The following is a 14,605-nucleotide window of genomic DNA, read 5'->3' as shown; positions in this document are numbered from 1 at the left end:
TTTCACCCTTTGCAAAGCAGAGGATGACATTTGCTGCAAATATGTAACTTGTGTGTAGATTTTGCTGCAGATTTGCGAACTCCGCAGCAAACTGTTTCCATTGAAAATGCTTTCTGCATGCACATATCGTTTTTCTTTTGTTACAGCCTACAAGAAAAGTTTAAAGTGGTATTCCCATCTCTGAGATCATATCCCAATATGTAATAGGTGTAATAATAATATTTGCAAATACCTCCAATTAGAAATGTAGGATAGCTTCTGATTTGCTATGCCACTTACCCCATGTGCAGGGCATTGCAATAGCTTAGGTATACTTGGTTACAACCACTCATATAGTGACAGTTAGTTGTTAGTGGTTATAACCATGGATACCTTTACAACTTAAATGTCTGCACATGGGGTAAGCAACATATTGAATCAGAAGAACTATACTACATTTCAATTTGGAAGTATTTGCTAATATTATTATCACACCTTCTGCATATTGGGATAGAATCTTGAAGCTGGGAATACCCCTTTAATGGCTTTTTAGAATTCATTAGACTTGTGATTTCCAAGCTATGAGGATTCTGATGTTATAGAACTACAACTCCCAGCATGCTGTTTTAGGAGATATTAAAAGCATCTAATCCACAAACTGTCCCAGTCAGCTGATCGTTGCCACCAATCACAGGCTTCAACGGTCAAGTGTTTAGGAATCCATAATTTGGGGACTACTTCATTAGACATTACTGTTAAAAGAATCTGTCCCCAGGTTTTTGCCACCTAATCTGAGAGCAGCGTGATGTAGGGACAGAGACCCTAATTTTAGCAATGAGTCAATTGTTGTAGTTTTGATAATCGCCTGCTGATTAAACAGTGATTTTTATCACTAGAGCACTAGTATACCGTAGTCCAACCCCGCCCCCACCACTGATTGGAACCTTTATGCCTATGCACAGTGTACACAGAAAACAGCCAATCAGTGGTGTGGGTTATATAGAGCTTGCATTCAGAGCACTGTGAGATTTGCAGCAGAGGAAATGTGTATTTTGTTTTTTTGTAATCAAAACTGCAGCAAGCAACCCAGTTAGTGACACATTGCTGGAGTCAGGGTCTCTTTCCCTACATCATGCTGTTCTTAGATGGGGTAGCAAATACCTAGTGACAGATTCAGTTTTAAGCTTTTTGTTGCATTCTCACCTTTCATTCATTGATAATTAATTTTGGGCATTGTTGAGAGGAAAGCCAACACAACTGAAACTACAGAATATGTTTTGATGCAAGTTAATTTTTTTCACTATATTTTTCAGGAAATAGTTGCAGTTTGGAACGGCAGAATGGTAACAGTCTATGAACTGAGTGGACCTACCCTTAGGAATGCAGGTACATACATCGCTTTCATCCACCTGTTTATACTGTAGCTCTACATTTTAGGTAATGAGGGGATAACAGGGATATCTGATGATCAAAGACAGTATTGTGAAAGGGAACGCTCACCTGGTTCAGTTGTGTGTTACACAACAATTTAAAGAGCCCAGAAATGTCAGCCCCACGGGTCAGAAAACCGGTGAAGTGCCAACAGGGAATAAGTAGATCCTCTGCGCTGCTGAAGAAGATCCAAAGGGAGATTCCAGGAGACAGGAGCCGAGCGAATTCAGCGGACGATGGTAGACTCTGAGGCAGGGCGACCCTTGCTAGGCTGACGATGGTAGACCCTTGCGACGACCCTCAGGGATGACAAACAAGGCATCAGAAGGTCTGAAAGAAGCGGTTCTTAGACAGTGCTGGGCAGTCCACCTAATCAATTGTATGGGCATCACTAATAAGCTGTAATCCAGATACTGTGCATTACCTGTGTGTGACCAGCACCCTATACAATCCACTTTTGTGCAAATTAAATCTTAGCAATCACCACCTCCATGAATTGGTAGGTTGTGAGTGGTTGTCTCATCAGTATTTTTTACCAGTGTTGCCGCCATTTTTACTATATGGCTTTGCCGCGTTAGATCTGGGACCTGGGCAGGTCAGAACTGCTGCCCCTTTTTTGCTGTATTAATTCTTGAATTTTTGGAGGATTTTTAGTACTCTTTTTTTTTGTGGCTTTGCTATTTAGTTCAGATCCTGCCAGTGGAGAAGGGAGAGGCAGATTGCCCTGATTTCTAAAAGATTGATGGGAAGGGAGGCTTCTCGGCCTGTGTGTGTGTGTGGGGGGGGGGGGGGGGGGGGGGGGGGGGTTGGGGGGGGATTCTATCTTGCAGCAGAAGATAACGATCTCTCAGACCCAGGCGTCATCAGTTACATGTCCTGGAAGAGAAGAAGGCCGCCCATCATGCAGAAGAGAATCTCTTAAGGTACCTTTACACGAAGCGACGCTGCAGCGATAGCGACAACGATGCCGATCGCTGCAGCGTCGCTGTTTGGTCGCTGGAGAGCTGTCACACAGACCGCTCTCCAGCGACCAACGATGCCGAGGTCCCCGGGTAACCAGGGTAAACATCGGGTTGCTAAGCGCAGGGCCGCGCTTAGTAACCCGATGTTTACCCTGGTTACCAGCGTAAAAGTAAAAATAACAAACAGTACATGCTCACCTGCGCGTCCCCCGGCGTCCGCTTCCTGTACTGTGTGAGCGCCGGCCCTAACAGCAGAGCGGTGACGTCACCGCTGTGTTTTTACTTTCGCTTTACGGGCGGCGCTCAGTCAGAGCAGGAAGCGGACGGCAGGGGACGCGCAGGTGAGTATGTACTGTTTGTTTTTTTTACTTTTACGCTGGTAACCAGGGTAAACATCGGGTTACTAAGCGCGGCCCTGCGCTTAGTAACCCGATATTTACCCTGGTTACCAGCGTAAAACATCGCTGGTATCGTTGCTTTTGGTGTCAAACCTGACGATAAACGCCGGTCTGACGACCAAATAAAGTTCTGAACTTTATTCAACGACCAGCGATATCACAGCAGGATCCAGAACGCTGCTGCGTGTCAAACACAACGATATCGCTACCCAGGACGCTGCAACGTCACGGATCGTTGTCGTTCTCGTTGTAAAGTCGTTTCGTGTGAAGGTACCTTTAGAGCGGGAACCTGAGGATTTTGAAGAACGACCCCTTGCACGCCAGTTAGGGGCAGGCTTGAATAATGGCTTTCCTCTCTCCCGCTGGGTGGGAGAACAGTTCTGTTGGGAGGAGGTCCCAGGGGAAAGTGACGAAAGGGATGAAACTGAAGATGATATCTCCTGTTGAAAGGGCGTTTGGGCCACGACTGAGGAAGGAAGGAAGGTGCTCTTACCGCCGGTAGCGTCAGAAAGTATCTGATCCAGCTTAGACTCAAAACGTCTTGAACTCTGGAAGTGAAGATTGGTAAAGAACTTTTTGTAACCCGGGTCCGTGTTCCAAGCCTTAAGTCAGAGAATTCTTTGCATGGCAGCTGTATTACTGGTACTGGTACTACTGTGTATTACTGGTACTGGTAGCACGGGCTGAACAGCTGGCCACCATCAGGGACGCGATGAGTAAGTATTCTCCTGCATGGGCGATTTGGTCCGCAAGGTTAGCCAGCTCATCTGTGGAGGCGGCTGATAACATGCCCTGACGAGGAGTTTTACCCAGGTGGAAACTGACTTGGCTACCGACGTGGAAGCACCAAGGCGGGACAAAGGGATGTGCCAGCAGCCTCAAAGGCTGATTTGGCTAGGGCTTTGATCTGTCTGTTAGATCCTCCCTTAAGGAGTCCACTATGAGACAGAGACAGAACCGTTTGGGCGGACAGGCGAGAGACTGGCGGATGCGCGGTTCACTCGTTAAAGAGATCCGGATTAAAAGGATACAGGATATCCAATTGTTTTCTACCAGGGAAATGCTTTTCCGGATGTTCCGAGTGTTTTGTAAAGATTTCTTAAAACTCCTTATGGTTAGAAAATGTCTGGGAGGGACGTTTAACCTTTTTAAATAAGATAGAGTGGTCCTGGGGAGGACACTCGTACTCTTAATATCAAGGGTCTGGAAACTGCCGATATGAGGCTGTCCACCATCTCCTGGAGTTTGGAAGTTTTTGATCCGTGTCGGGCTCAGAATCTGACTCGGACTCCGGTTCGGACCCCAGGGTTACCTCGGGAGAGGAAGCATGGGATATTGAGGGCATCGTAGATGACGTAGAAGGTTTTGGAGAGCTGGCGCGAGCCCGCGTCTTGGACCTAGCCCATGATCTGCCTTTCTGAGGGTGGTGATGAGGTGTGTGTGACGCTCCCTGGTAGACGTTCGTATCACTGGTGGTGGCAGACAGGTTTGTTAAACGTTTCATGACCTGCACCAGAGACAGTGATATCTTGGTCAGATAAGAAACTGATTGAGAAATAGCAACAACCCGCTCCAGGGGAGGGCGTGTGCTCTCGTCCCGGGTGGCGGGGGGGCTCCTGTGGTGCAAGCATGGTGGAAGATTGCAGGTCTGGCTGATGGCCACGTTCTGGCCTCTGGGCCATTTCTTTTTGCAGGGGGCACAGTCATAGTGAATGATAGTAGGGGAGGGACAAGAGCTCCCTAGGCCTGGGCATATGGAAGGGCTTGAGGGATACTGTTGAGGAGGGCTAGTCCTATGAAAAGAAGTAAAAAGTACAGCCTGGACAGAGCCTACCTGGCCCTGATGAGGACAGCCCTGTCAGCACTGAACTGTTGGAGTAGGTGCTGCAGGTACTGTCTGGAGCTGCGGATGCTTCGGAGCCGGAGAACCCACGGAAATGAGCCAAGAGATCCGATAGACTCATAGAAAAGCCTTGCACACTGATTGGCAGGCCCGCCGAGTGCGTGAAGTGGCTGTAATTGGCCAGAAAGTTTGCGCAAGGACTGCTCAAGGGAACGTTTTTTTGTACGTCGGGTCCTGCATTTTAAACTGCGCAGGCGCGGCCGGAACTCCACCCCTCCTCCCTGGGACTTCACAATGGGCACATTGCTTCCGCTGCCCACATTGTGCTAAAAAACGTCATCATCGGTCGGTACGTTGTGCCGACGCTTAGCGACGGCCGCGTACCGATGGAAGTCTGAAAGAAGCCGAAGATGGTGTCTTTTTGCTGTATTGCTCATTTATGCAGCTTTATACCATGAGACTTTTTTTTTGTCCAATGAGCATCATTTACTGGGTATTTGGGATTGATGGGAAAGAGTTCCCATTAGGCCTTGAAGAAGAAACGCGTCGCCATGTTGTTCCCTGTCCCCCGCAATGTGCCGTGGAATGTTTGAAATTTTAAAGTGTCTTTTAATAAAGAATTTTCATATTTTTATGGATTGTTGCCAGAAGCTGGATTTTTTTTCTGCTTGTCTCTATCCTATCCAGCAACCTGATAACACAAGTGTGATACTTTATTAATAGTTGTGATTGATGAGCAGTATACACAAATTTCATTCTTTGGTTTTTATTTTACTTTGCTCTTTTTTTTGTGTGGGTGTTCAGGTTCCTTTGCCAGCGAGTCTCCCGTGTTGGCAATTCACGAGGAAAACGTCTACACTGTAGAGCCATGCAGGGTCCAAATCCGTACATTGCAAGTAAGTACTGACTTGGATATGAGAAGAATATCACATTTCTTAACCTGATTATATAATCCTTTCCAGCTACAGAATCCAAGGAAAGTTCTGTCATTGTAATCTTCTGATCTATATTTTATAGATCCATCTCGATGTGATCCTTCCTTAGGGTTTCTTCATTCTTGAAACCATTGGTGATATGAGATCCCAAATTTCACTTATGTGATCGTCTTCATACAATCATAGCATGTTAGAGTTGGAATGGACCTCCAGGGTCATCGTGTCCAACCCCCTGCTCAATGCAGGACTCACTAACCCACCTCCGACAGATGTCTGTCCAGCCTCTGTTTGAAGACCTCCATTGAAGGAGAACTCACCAACTCTCGTGGCCGCCTGTTCCGCTTATTGGTCACCCTCACTGCCAAAAAGTTTTTTCTAATATTTAATCTGTATCTTACACGTATCTATTACATATTAGATACATGACTTGCATAGCGTTAGCCTTAGGAGAAAGTATCACAGAACCTTATTGATAAGGGTGCACCATCCTGAGATATCAAAGGAGCAGATGGTCGAATCCCTGCTGGTGGTAAGATTGTATAATGTCAGTGCCACAGCTCTGAGGCTACAGTATGTCATGACTCCTTCATACAAATATTTCTGGCCGTAGGAATAAAACATGACCAACAAATAAAGTTGCACTCTGTAACACTATAGCATGAAAACATTAAATATATGAATTGCATTACTGCTCTAGAAAATACGAAAAATTGAGAATACTTGGCCCTTAAATTGGCCAACTCGTTTGTACCCAGCAGCCACAATAAGGCGATTCTCATGGCTGGGAAACTACCTAATGTGAATTCTCTCCTAGGCTGAAGCCTGCATTTATGTGGGTACATAAGATGAAAAAATCATGATTCTTCTTGTCAGATTGATGCTTGAAGGGGTTGTCCAGTGATGAGAAATCACCTATCTAGCACCACATGTAGGTGTCTGACACATAATACAGCCTGGAGACATATCTAGAGATAGCAGCTGAACCAGAGACTCCCCTCTGTAGACGGCTGTTTCTGACTTTTTGCTCCTCATCAGTTCAGGGCAGGTTGGCTGGCTGAGATTCTATTAAAACGACTCTATAGGTTGCAGTATAGAATCAGTTTTTCTCCTTCTGGGGAAGCATTATTCTGCATATATTTTTTTCAGGGATCGTTGAATGTAAGACTTCCTACACCGACAGGCTCTCCGGATTTAACATTGAAGCTCTAGGGCTCATTCACACGTCCGATTTTCCCACGTGTAAGAAAAATGGATAATATTATTTTGATCAGAGTGTTGCCTGAGTGGCATCAGTTTTTCTTAAATGTGGGGAGAAAAAAAAATAAAGTTTCTGCACCTTCTCTATACTGACAGTCGGTGAAAATCAGATCGCACTCTGATGTCATCTAGTGTGGTCTCATTTTTTTCTCAGACCCATAGACTTGCACAGCCAATTTTGGGCTGACCCCCGGATCAAAATTGGACATATCTCCCAATATTTTCCCCTGACTACTCTGTCCTACAAAAAAATCGGACATGTGCAGACCCGCATATAATATCATAGGTACAAGTGCTATCCGTAAAAAACTCGAATAGCACTCATGCGAGAATATTGGCCGTGTGAATGAGCCCCTAGGTTACCACATTGTGCCGTTATCACCTGGTTTAGCTTTTTGTTCTCCTTTATCCATGGCTGTCTAGTTTGTGCCCAACCCTCATCATTTCCACTGACGCCGCTCTGTCTTTCTTCGCAGGGGACAGTGAAACAGTTACTGCCGTTCTCTGTGCCAGAGGGAAACCCCTGTATGCTGGACATATGCGGCACTTTCTTAGTAGTTGCCACCGATGCCGCCCACTTCAAGGTTTTTGACCTTTCTAGAAGGTACGGTAATTTCTCTGGAAGGATAATCGTCTCCTATCAGGGCAGATATCAATGATCTTATCAATGCTGCCAATTCAGCAAATACACAGGCTCATCTAGGAGAATGGGCAGGAGCTGACACACCGTGAGTGCCCTTATTAAGAACTCCCCGCAGACGAACCCTAGTAACATGTTCTCTTCATCGCGTCCTCGTCCTCGCATTGCTGCGCTGTGTTTGTACTGACATTTCTTTATTTATCTGAAGGGAGGCCAAAGCCCACAGCAATTGTAAGAACCTCTCGGAGCTGGTGCCAGGGATTGGTAGCATCGTGTCCATCAGGTGCAACGCCAATGGCAGTAAAGTCAGCATCCTCGCCAACAGGGTAAGGTGGATTTGGGCATCAGTTACTTGTCAAAAATAAAATGTACACCTTAGATACAGTCTGGTGGTACATTACCTGCAAGGGACCACGACCAGCAAGTCACAAGGAGTTCAACTGGTTCCGACTTCTTTGCAACTTTCTGGTCGCCGAGTGACATACAGCAATCTGTGCCCTTGACACCCCTGTGTGTTACCCCAGCATTATTTCCAAAATTATCATTAAATGGGTTTTCAAGAAATATAAAATTATAGCTGCTTTCTTTTAAAACAGCACCACCCTCTGAGTACATGTTGTCTGTGGTATTACAGCTTGGCTCTATTCTAGCTACAATACCACATACAGCCTGTAGACTGGAGGTTGTGCTGTTTTTGGAAGAAAGCAATCACTTTTGGCTAATCCTGGACAACCTTTTTAAAGAAAATGATCTGTTTAAAGGTACCGTCACACTAAACGATATCGCCAGCGATCCGTGACGTTGCAGCGTCCTGGATAGCGATATCGTTGTGTTTGACACGCAGCAGCGATCAGGATCCTGCTGTGATATCGCTGGTCAATGATTAAAGTTCAGAACTTTATTTGGTCGTCAGATCGCCGTGTATCGTTGTGTTTGACAGCAAAAGCAACGATACCAGCGATGTTTTACAATGGTAACCAGGGTAAATATTGGGTTACTAAGCGCAGGGCCGCGCTTAGTAACCCGATGTTTACCCTGGTTACCAGTGTAAAATGTAAAAAAACAAACCGTACATACTCACCTTCGCGTCCCCCGGCGTCCGCTTCCTGCACTGACTGAGCAACGGCCATAAAGTGAAAGCACAGCGGTGACGTCACCACTCTGCTGTTAGGGCCGGCACTCAGTCAGTGCAGGAAGCGGACGCCGGGGGACGCGAAGGTGAGTATGTACTGTTTGTTTTTTTTACATTTTACACTGTTAACCAGGGTAAACATCGGGTTACTAAGCGCGGCCCTGCGCTTAGCAACCCGATGTTTACCCTGGTTACCCAGGGACCTCGGCATCGTTGGTCGCTGGAGAGCGGTCTGTGTGACAGCTCTCCAGCGACCAAACAGCGACGCTGCAGCGATAGGCATCGTTGTCTGTATCGCTGCAGCGTCGCTTAGTGTGACGGTACCTTAAAACAGGTTTAAGTATTTTCTTTTCTTTCTTTTTTTTTCATTGTTTTTTTTTTCAGTTAATGTATATTTAAAAGATAAATCATCTTGCAATTTTCATGTTGTCCTCCAGGCCTAAGGATAGACTCATACTTCCTGCTGGGCACATGGACATTAGCGGCAGCAGACTGCCTCAGAAACCCCTATCTTTTGTATAGAAGCTTTGTGAGCTTATAGCTGAGCATGTTTCTATAAGGGCAAAGATCATTGTGAAGGGAGAGCGAGGAGGTGAACTGTGACGTCACCTATTGTGGGTGCTGGATCCTATGTTATCTACTGTATATAGAGGTGTTATCAGTCATTGTATAGGAGGAGGAGGTGAGCTGTGACATCACCTATTGTGAATGGTGGATCCTGTGTTACCTACTGTATATAGAGGTGATATCAGTCATTGTACAGGAGGAGGAGGGGAGCTGTGACATCACCTATTGTGAATGGTGGATCCTGTGTTATCTACTGTATATAGAGGTGTTATCAGTCATTGTACAGGAGGAGGTGAGCTGTGACATCTATTGTGAATGGTGGATCCTGTGTTATCCTCTGTATATAGAGGTGTTGTCAGTCATTGTATAGGAGGAGGAGGTGAGCTGTGACATCTATTGTGAATAGTGGATCCTGTGTTATCTACTGTATATAGAGGTGTTATCAATCAGTGTACAGGGGGAGGAGGTGAGCTGTGACATCCCCTATTGGAGGTGGTGGATCATGTGTTATCTACTGTATATAGAGGTGTTATCAGTCATTGTACAGGAGGAGGATGTGAGCTGTGACATCACCTATTGTGAATGGTGGATCCTGTGTTATCTACTGTATATAGAGGTGTTATCAGTCATTGTACAGGAGGAGGAGGAGGTGAGCTGTGACATCACCTATTGTGAATGGTGGATCCTGTGTTATCTGCTGTTTATAGAGGTGTTATCAGTCATTGTACAGGAGGAGGAGGTGATCTGTGACATCACCTATTGTGAATGGTGGATCCTGTGTTATCTACTGTATATAGAGGTGTTATCAGTCATTGTACAGGAGGAAGAGGTGAGCTGTGACATCACCTATTGTGAATGATGGATCCTGTGTTATCTGCTGTATATAGAGGTGTTATCAGTCATTGTACAGGAGGAGGAGGTGAGCTGTGACATCACCTATTGCTGGTGGTGGATTCTGTGTTTTCTACTGTATATAGAGGTGTTATCAATCAGTGTACAGGGGGAGGAGGTGAGCTGTGACATCCCCTATTGGAGGTGGTGGATCATGTGTTATCTACTGTATATAGAGGTGTTATCAGTCATTGTACAGGAGGAAGAAGTGAGCTGTGACATCACCTATTGTGAATGGTGGATCCTGTGTTATCTACTGGTTATAGAGGTGTTATCAGTCATTGTACAGGAGGAGGATGTGAGCTGTGACATCACCTATTGTGAATGGTGGATCCTGTGTTATCTGCTGTATATAGAGGTGTATTCAGTCATTGTACAGGAGGAGGTGATCTGTGACATCACCTATTGTGAATGGTGGATCTTGTGTTATCTACTGTATATAGAGGTGTTATCAGTCATTGTACAGGAGGAGGAGGTGAGCTGTGACATCACCTCTTGTAAATGGTGGATCCTGTGTTATCTACTGTATATAGAGGTGTTATCAGTCATTGTACAGGAGGAGGAGGTGAGCTGTGACATCACCTATTGTGAATGGTGGATCCTGTGTTATCTACTGTATATAGAGGTGTTATCAGTCATTGTACAGGAGGAGGATGTGAGCTGTGACATCACCTATTGTGAATGGTGGATCCTGTGTTATCTACTGTATATAGAGGTGTTATCAGTCATTGTACAGGAGGAGGATGTGAGCTGTGACATCACCTATTGTGAATGGTCGATCCTGTGTTACCTACTGTATATAGAGGTGTTATCAGTCATCGTACAGGAGGAGGAGGCGAGCTGTGACCTCACCTATTATAAAGTGCATTCTATGTTAATACCTCTAAATACAGTAGATAATCGTGATTGCATACAATACCATAGGGTAATGGCAGCGTGTTCACACAGGTAAATGAAGGGATCTACAAATCATATCCTCCTCTATAGGAACATGCAGCATCTACATGAGAGCTGCACAGGACCATATCGCAGGATTTAGCGGTGTTGCCTTGGAAGGAAATCTAAAAAAAGTTTGCACCCGGGCTCTGAAGGGTTTACAGCAGTTCTTCCCAGAAATAATCAGATGAAGCTAACACAAACTCAGAGTTTATTATGAAACCTGCTTAGTAGCTCTTTCAGTGACCACTAGATGGCGGACAATGCAATGTAATGCAACCAGTCTTGAAATATTCTATTAACCCTTTCTTTGTGTTTTCATTTTTACGTTTTGCATTTTTCTGTTCCAAGGAGCACACTATTTCATTTCCTGTTGTCGTAGCTGTGAAAGGACTTGTTCTTTGCGGGATGAGTTGCAGTTTTCTGTAACTTCATTCATTTTAACATATACTGTACTGAAAAATGGGGAAAAAATCCAAGTGTGATGAAATGGTGAAAAAAAGCCAATCCTTCGTCGTGTTTTATGTTAACTTGCGCTTTTTTCTTTTGTTTTTTTTTTTTTTTTTATGTTCTTGGTCTGTCTCAACATTTTCCTAGACCTGCAACATTTTTACTTTTTTGTCGATGGAGCTGTGTGAGTGCCTCTATTTCTGCATAGCGAGCTGTCAGGTTTATTGATAACTTTTTATGCTCCCCAAATTGGTGTTTATGGTTTTTTATTGCCCTTTTTATGTTAGGGTGGAGACCAAAAAGAAAACCTAAATTCTCTCAGTTTGATTTCTTTTTTTCTCTTAATGATTTGGTTAATTATTTTTTTTATTTTGATAGACTGGACTTAGGTCTATCAAACAATGAGCCTTGCCACATCACTTAGGATAAAAGCCAAACTACATATTCTACTTGCGGACACGTGTTTCTGGGTGCTTGCCTCTCCTTAGGGTACTGTCACACAGTGCAATTTTCGTCGCTACGACGGCACGATCCGTGACGTCGCAGCGTCGTATGATTATCGCTCCAGCGTCGTAGACTGCGGTCACACTTTGCAATCACGGCGCTGGATCGATGCCGAAGTCCCCGGGTAACCAGGGTAAACATCGGGTAACTAAGCGCAGGGCCGCACTTAGTATCCCGATGTTTACCCTGGTTACCATCGTAAACGTTAAAAAAACAAACAGTACATACTTAGATTCCGGTGTCTGTCCCCGGCGTCTCAGCTTCTCTCCACTGTGTAAGCACAGCGGCCGGAAAGCAGAGCGGTGACGTCACCGCGTCACCGCTGTGTTCGCTTTCCGGCCGGCAGGCGCTCACACAGTGCAGAGAAGCTGAGACGCCGGGGACAGACACCGGAATCTAAGTATGTACTGTTTGTTTTTTTAACGTTTACGCTGGTAACCAGGGTAAACATCGGGTTACTAAGCGCGGCCCTGCGCTTAGTTACCCGATGTTTACCCTGGTTACAAGCGAACACATCGCTGGATCGCTGTCACACACAACGATCCAGCGATGTCAGCGGGTGATCCAGCGACGAAAGAAAGTTCCAAACGATCTGCTACGACGTACGATTCTCAGCAGGGTCCCTGATCACTGCTGCGTGTCAGACACTGCGATATCGTAACGATATCGCTAGAACGTCACGAATCGTACCGTCGTAGCGATCAAAATTGCACTGTGTGACAGTACCCTTAGTGCGAAGCAAGAGATCTGATTTTGCCATTTCCCAGAGGAGCATTGCATGGCCTATTAGTCTCCTTACACCGGCATGTCACTCTCCACAAGAAGAGGTGTTTCCACTTAAACCACTGTCAGACGCCTCTCATACAGCCAGATCGTATCTCTTGCTTTGCCTTCAGAAGGGTCAAACACCCTAAAACACGTGTCTGCAAATAGAGTGTCTGGGCTGGCTTTTATCCTGTGTTATGGGGTCGATATTGACTGTTAGGATTGCTACCTCCAGTAGGTGACATTAGAGTTCCGGTCCTTTTCCTCTCTGAAGAGGCAATTTGCATATTTAGTTTCCCAGATGAGTATTGCAAGGCTTATAAGTCTCCTTACACTGGCATGTCAGGCATCTCAATCTTATCAATATGAAAGACATCAAAATGAGAGTCCGTAGTGCTGCTTGTAGAATATGATGTGTGAAGCGTCACTGAATAGGGGTCCTCTGTGCATTTCCCTCATTTATATCTTAGTGGGGAATGGAAACCTCTCCTCTCATCTCATTTAACCTTGTAATTACTCTTTCACCAGACTGGCGGTCACCTAGACTCCAAAATATACTTCTACGATGTAGACCTGGATACCGTGTCATTCTTCGACTTCTGGAATGGCCAAGCCGATCAGCAAGATGCTTCATCCAATATGGAGACGTAAGAAATGCTGGGAGAGATACTGTGGCCGCTCCTGCTGTGTGTGGGGTCAGATTTCCTTTATGTGGCCGTCGGAATAATCACACATTAGGTTTTTGGTGCGGATTATTGTGAAGTTTCTTAAAGGAGTTATTTGCCACATACCTGCCTGAACTCATGTCCAGTCCACCAGTATCATGCATGTGTATTATCTACCTATTATCCGCAGGTATCATGCACTTGTTCTATATACACCTGCCTGGCCTCATGTACGATCCGCAGGTATCATGCACTTGTTCTATACACCTGCCTGGCCTCATGTACGATCTGCAGGTATCATGCACTTGTTCTGTATACACCTGCCTGGCCTCATGTACGATCCGCAGGTATCATGTACTTGTTCTATATACACCTGCCTGGTCTCATGTACGATCCGCAGGTATCATGCACTTGTTCTATATACACCTGCCTGGCCTCATGTACGATCCGCAGGTATCATGCACTTGTTCTATATATACCTGCCTGGCCTCATGTACGATCCGCAGGTATCATGCACTTGTACTATATATACCTGCCTGGTCTCATGTACGATCCGCAGGTATCATGCACTTGTACTATATATACCTGCCTGGTCTCATGTACGATCCGCAGGTATCATGCACTTGTTCTATATACACCTGCCTGGCCTCATGTACGATCCGCAGGTATCATGCACTTGTTCTATACACCTGCCTGGTCTCATGTACGATCCGCAGGTATCATGCACTTGTACTATATATACCTGCCTGGTCTCATGTACGATCCGCAGGTATCATGCACTTGTACTATATATACCTGCCTGGTCTCATGTACGATCCGCAGGTATCATGCACTTGTTCTATATACACCTGCCTGGCCTCATGTACGATCCGCAGGTATCATGCACTTGTTCTATATACACCTGCCTGGTCTCATGTACGATCCGCAGGTATCATGCACTTGTTCTATATACACCTGCCTGGTCTCATGTACGATCTGCAGGTATCATGCACTTGTTCTATATACACCTGCCTGGCCTCATGTACGATCCGCAGGTATCATGCACTTGTTCTATATACACCTGCCTGGCCTCATGTACGATCCGCAGGTATCATGCACTTGTTCTATATACACCTGCCTGGCCTCATGTACGATCCGCAGGTATCATGCACTTGTTCTATATATACCTGCCTGGTCTCATGTACGATCCGCAGGTATCATGCGCTTGTTCTATATACACCTGCCTGGCCTCATGTACGATCCGCAGGTAT

The 14,605-nt window shown here is 45.5% G+C and overlaps 1 protein-coding gene across 3 annotated transcripts in view; it reads left to right on the top strand.

The window, feature by feature from the left end:
- IFT140 (intraflagellar transport 140) overlaps positions 1–14,605 on the top strand; it is a 91,264-nt gene that overhangs the window by 20,960 nt on the left and 55,699 nt on the right. For all 3 annotated transcript variants that reach the window (XM_077274687.1, XM_077274689.1, XM_077274688.1), the window contains exons 11-15: positions 1,293–1,365; positions 5,418–5,509; positions 7,282–7,409; positions 7,654–7,771; positions 13,219–13,337. In XM_077274687.1, coding sequence (XP_077130802.1) covers positions 1,293–1,365; positions 5,418–5,509; positions 7,282–7,409; positions 7,654–7,771; positions 13,219–13,337 — 530 coding nt within the window. The remainder of the gene's footprint in view (positions 1–1,292; positions 1,366–5,417; positions 5,510–7,281; positions 7,410–7,653; positions 7,772–13,218; positions 13,338–14,605) is intronic.

This window comes from Ranitomeya variabilis, chromosome 7, assembly GCF_051348905.1.
Source record: "Ranitomeya variabilis isolate aRanVar5 chromosome 7, aRanVar5.hap1, whole genome shotgun sequence".
In the NCBI taxonomy this organism is placed as follows: domain Eukaryota; kingdom Metazoa; phylum Chordata; class Amphibia; order Anura; family Dendrobatidae; genus Ranitomeya; species Ranitomeya variabilis.
The sequence above is the reverse complement of the archived record's forward strand: the minus strand, read 5'-3'. Positions and strand labels throughout refer to the sequence as shown.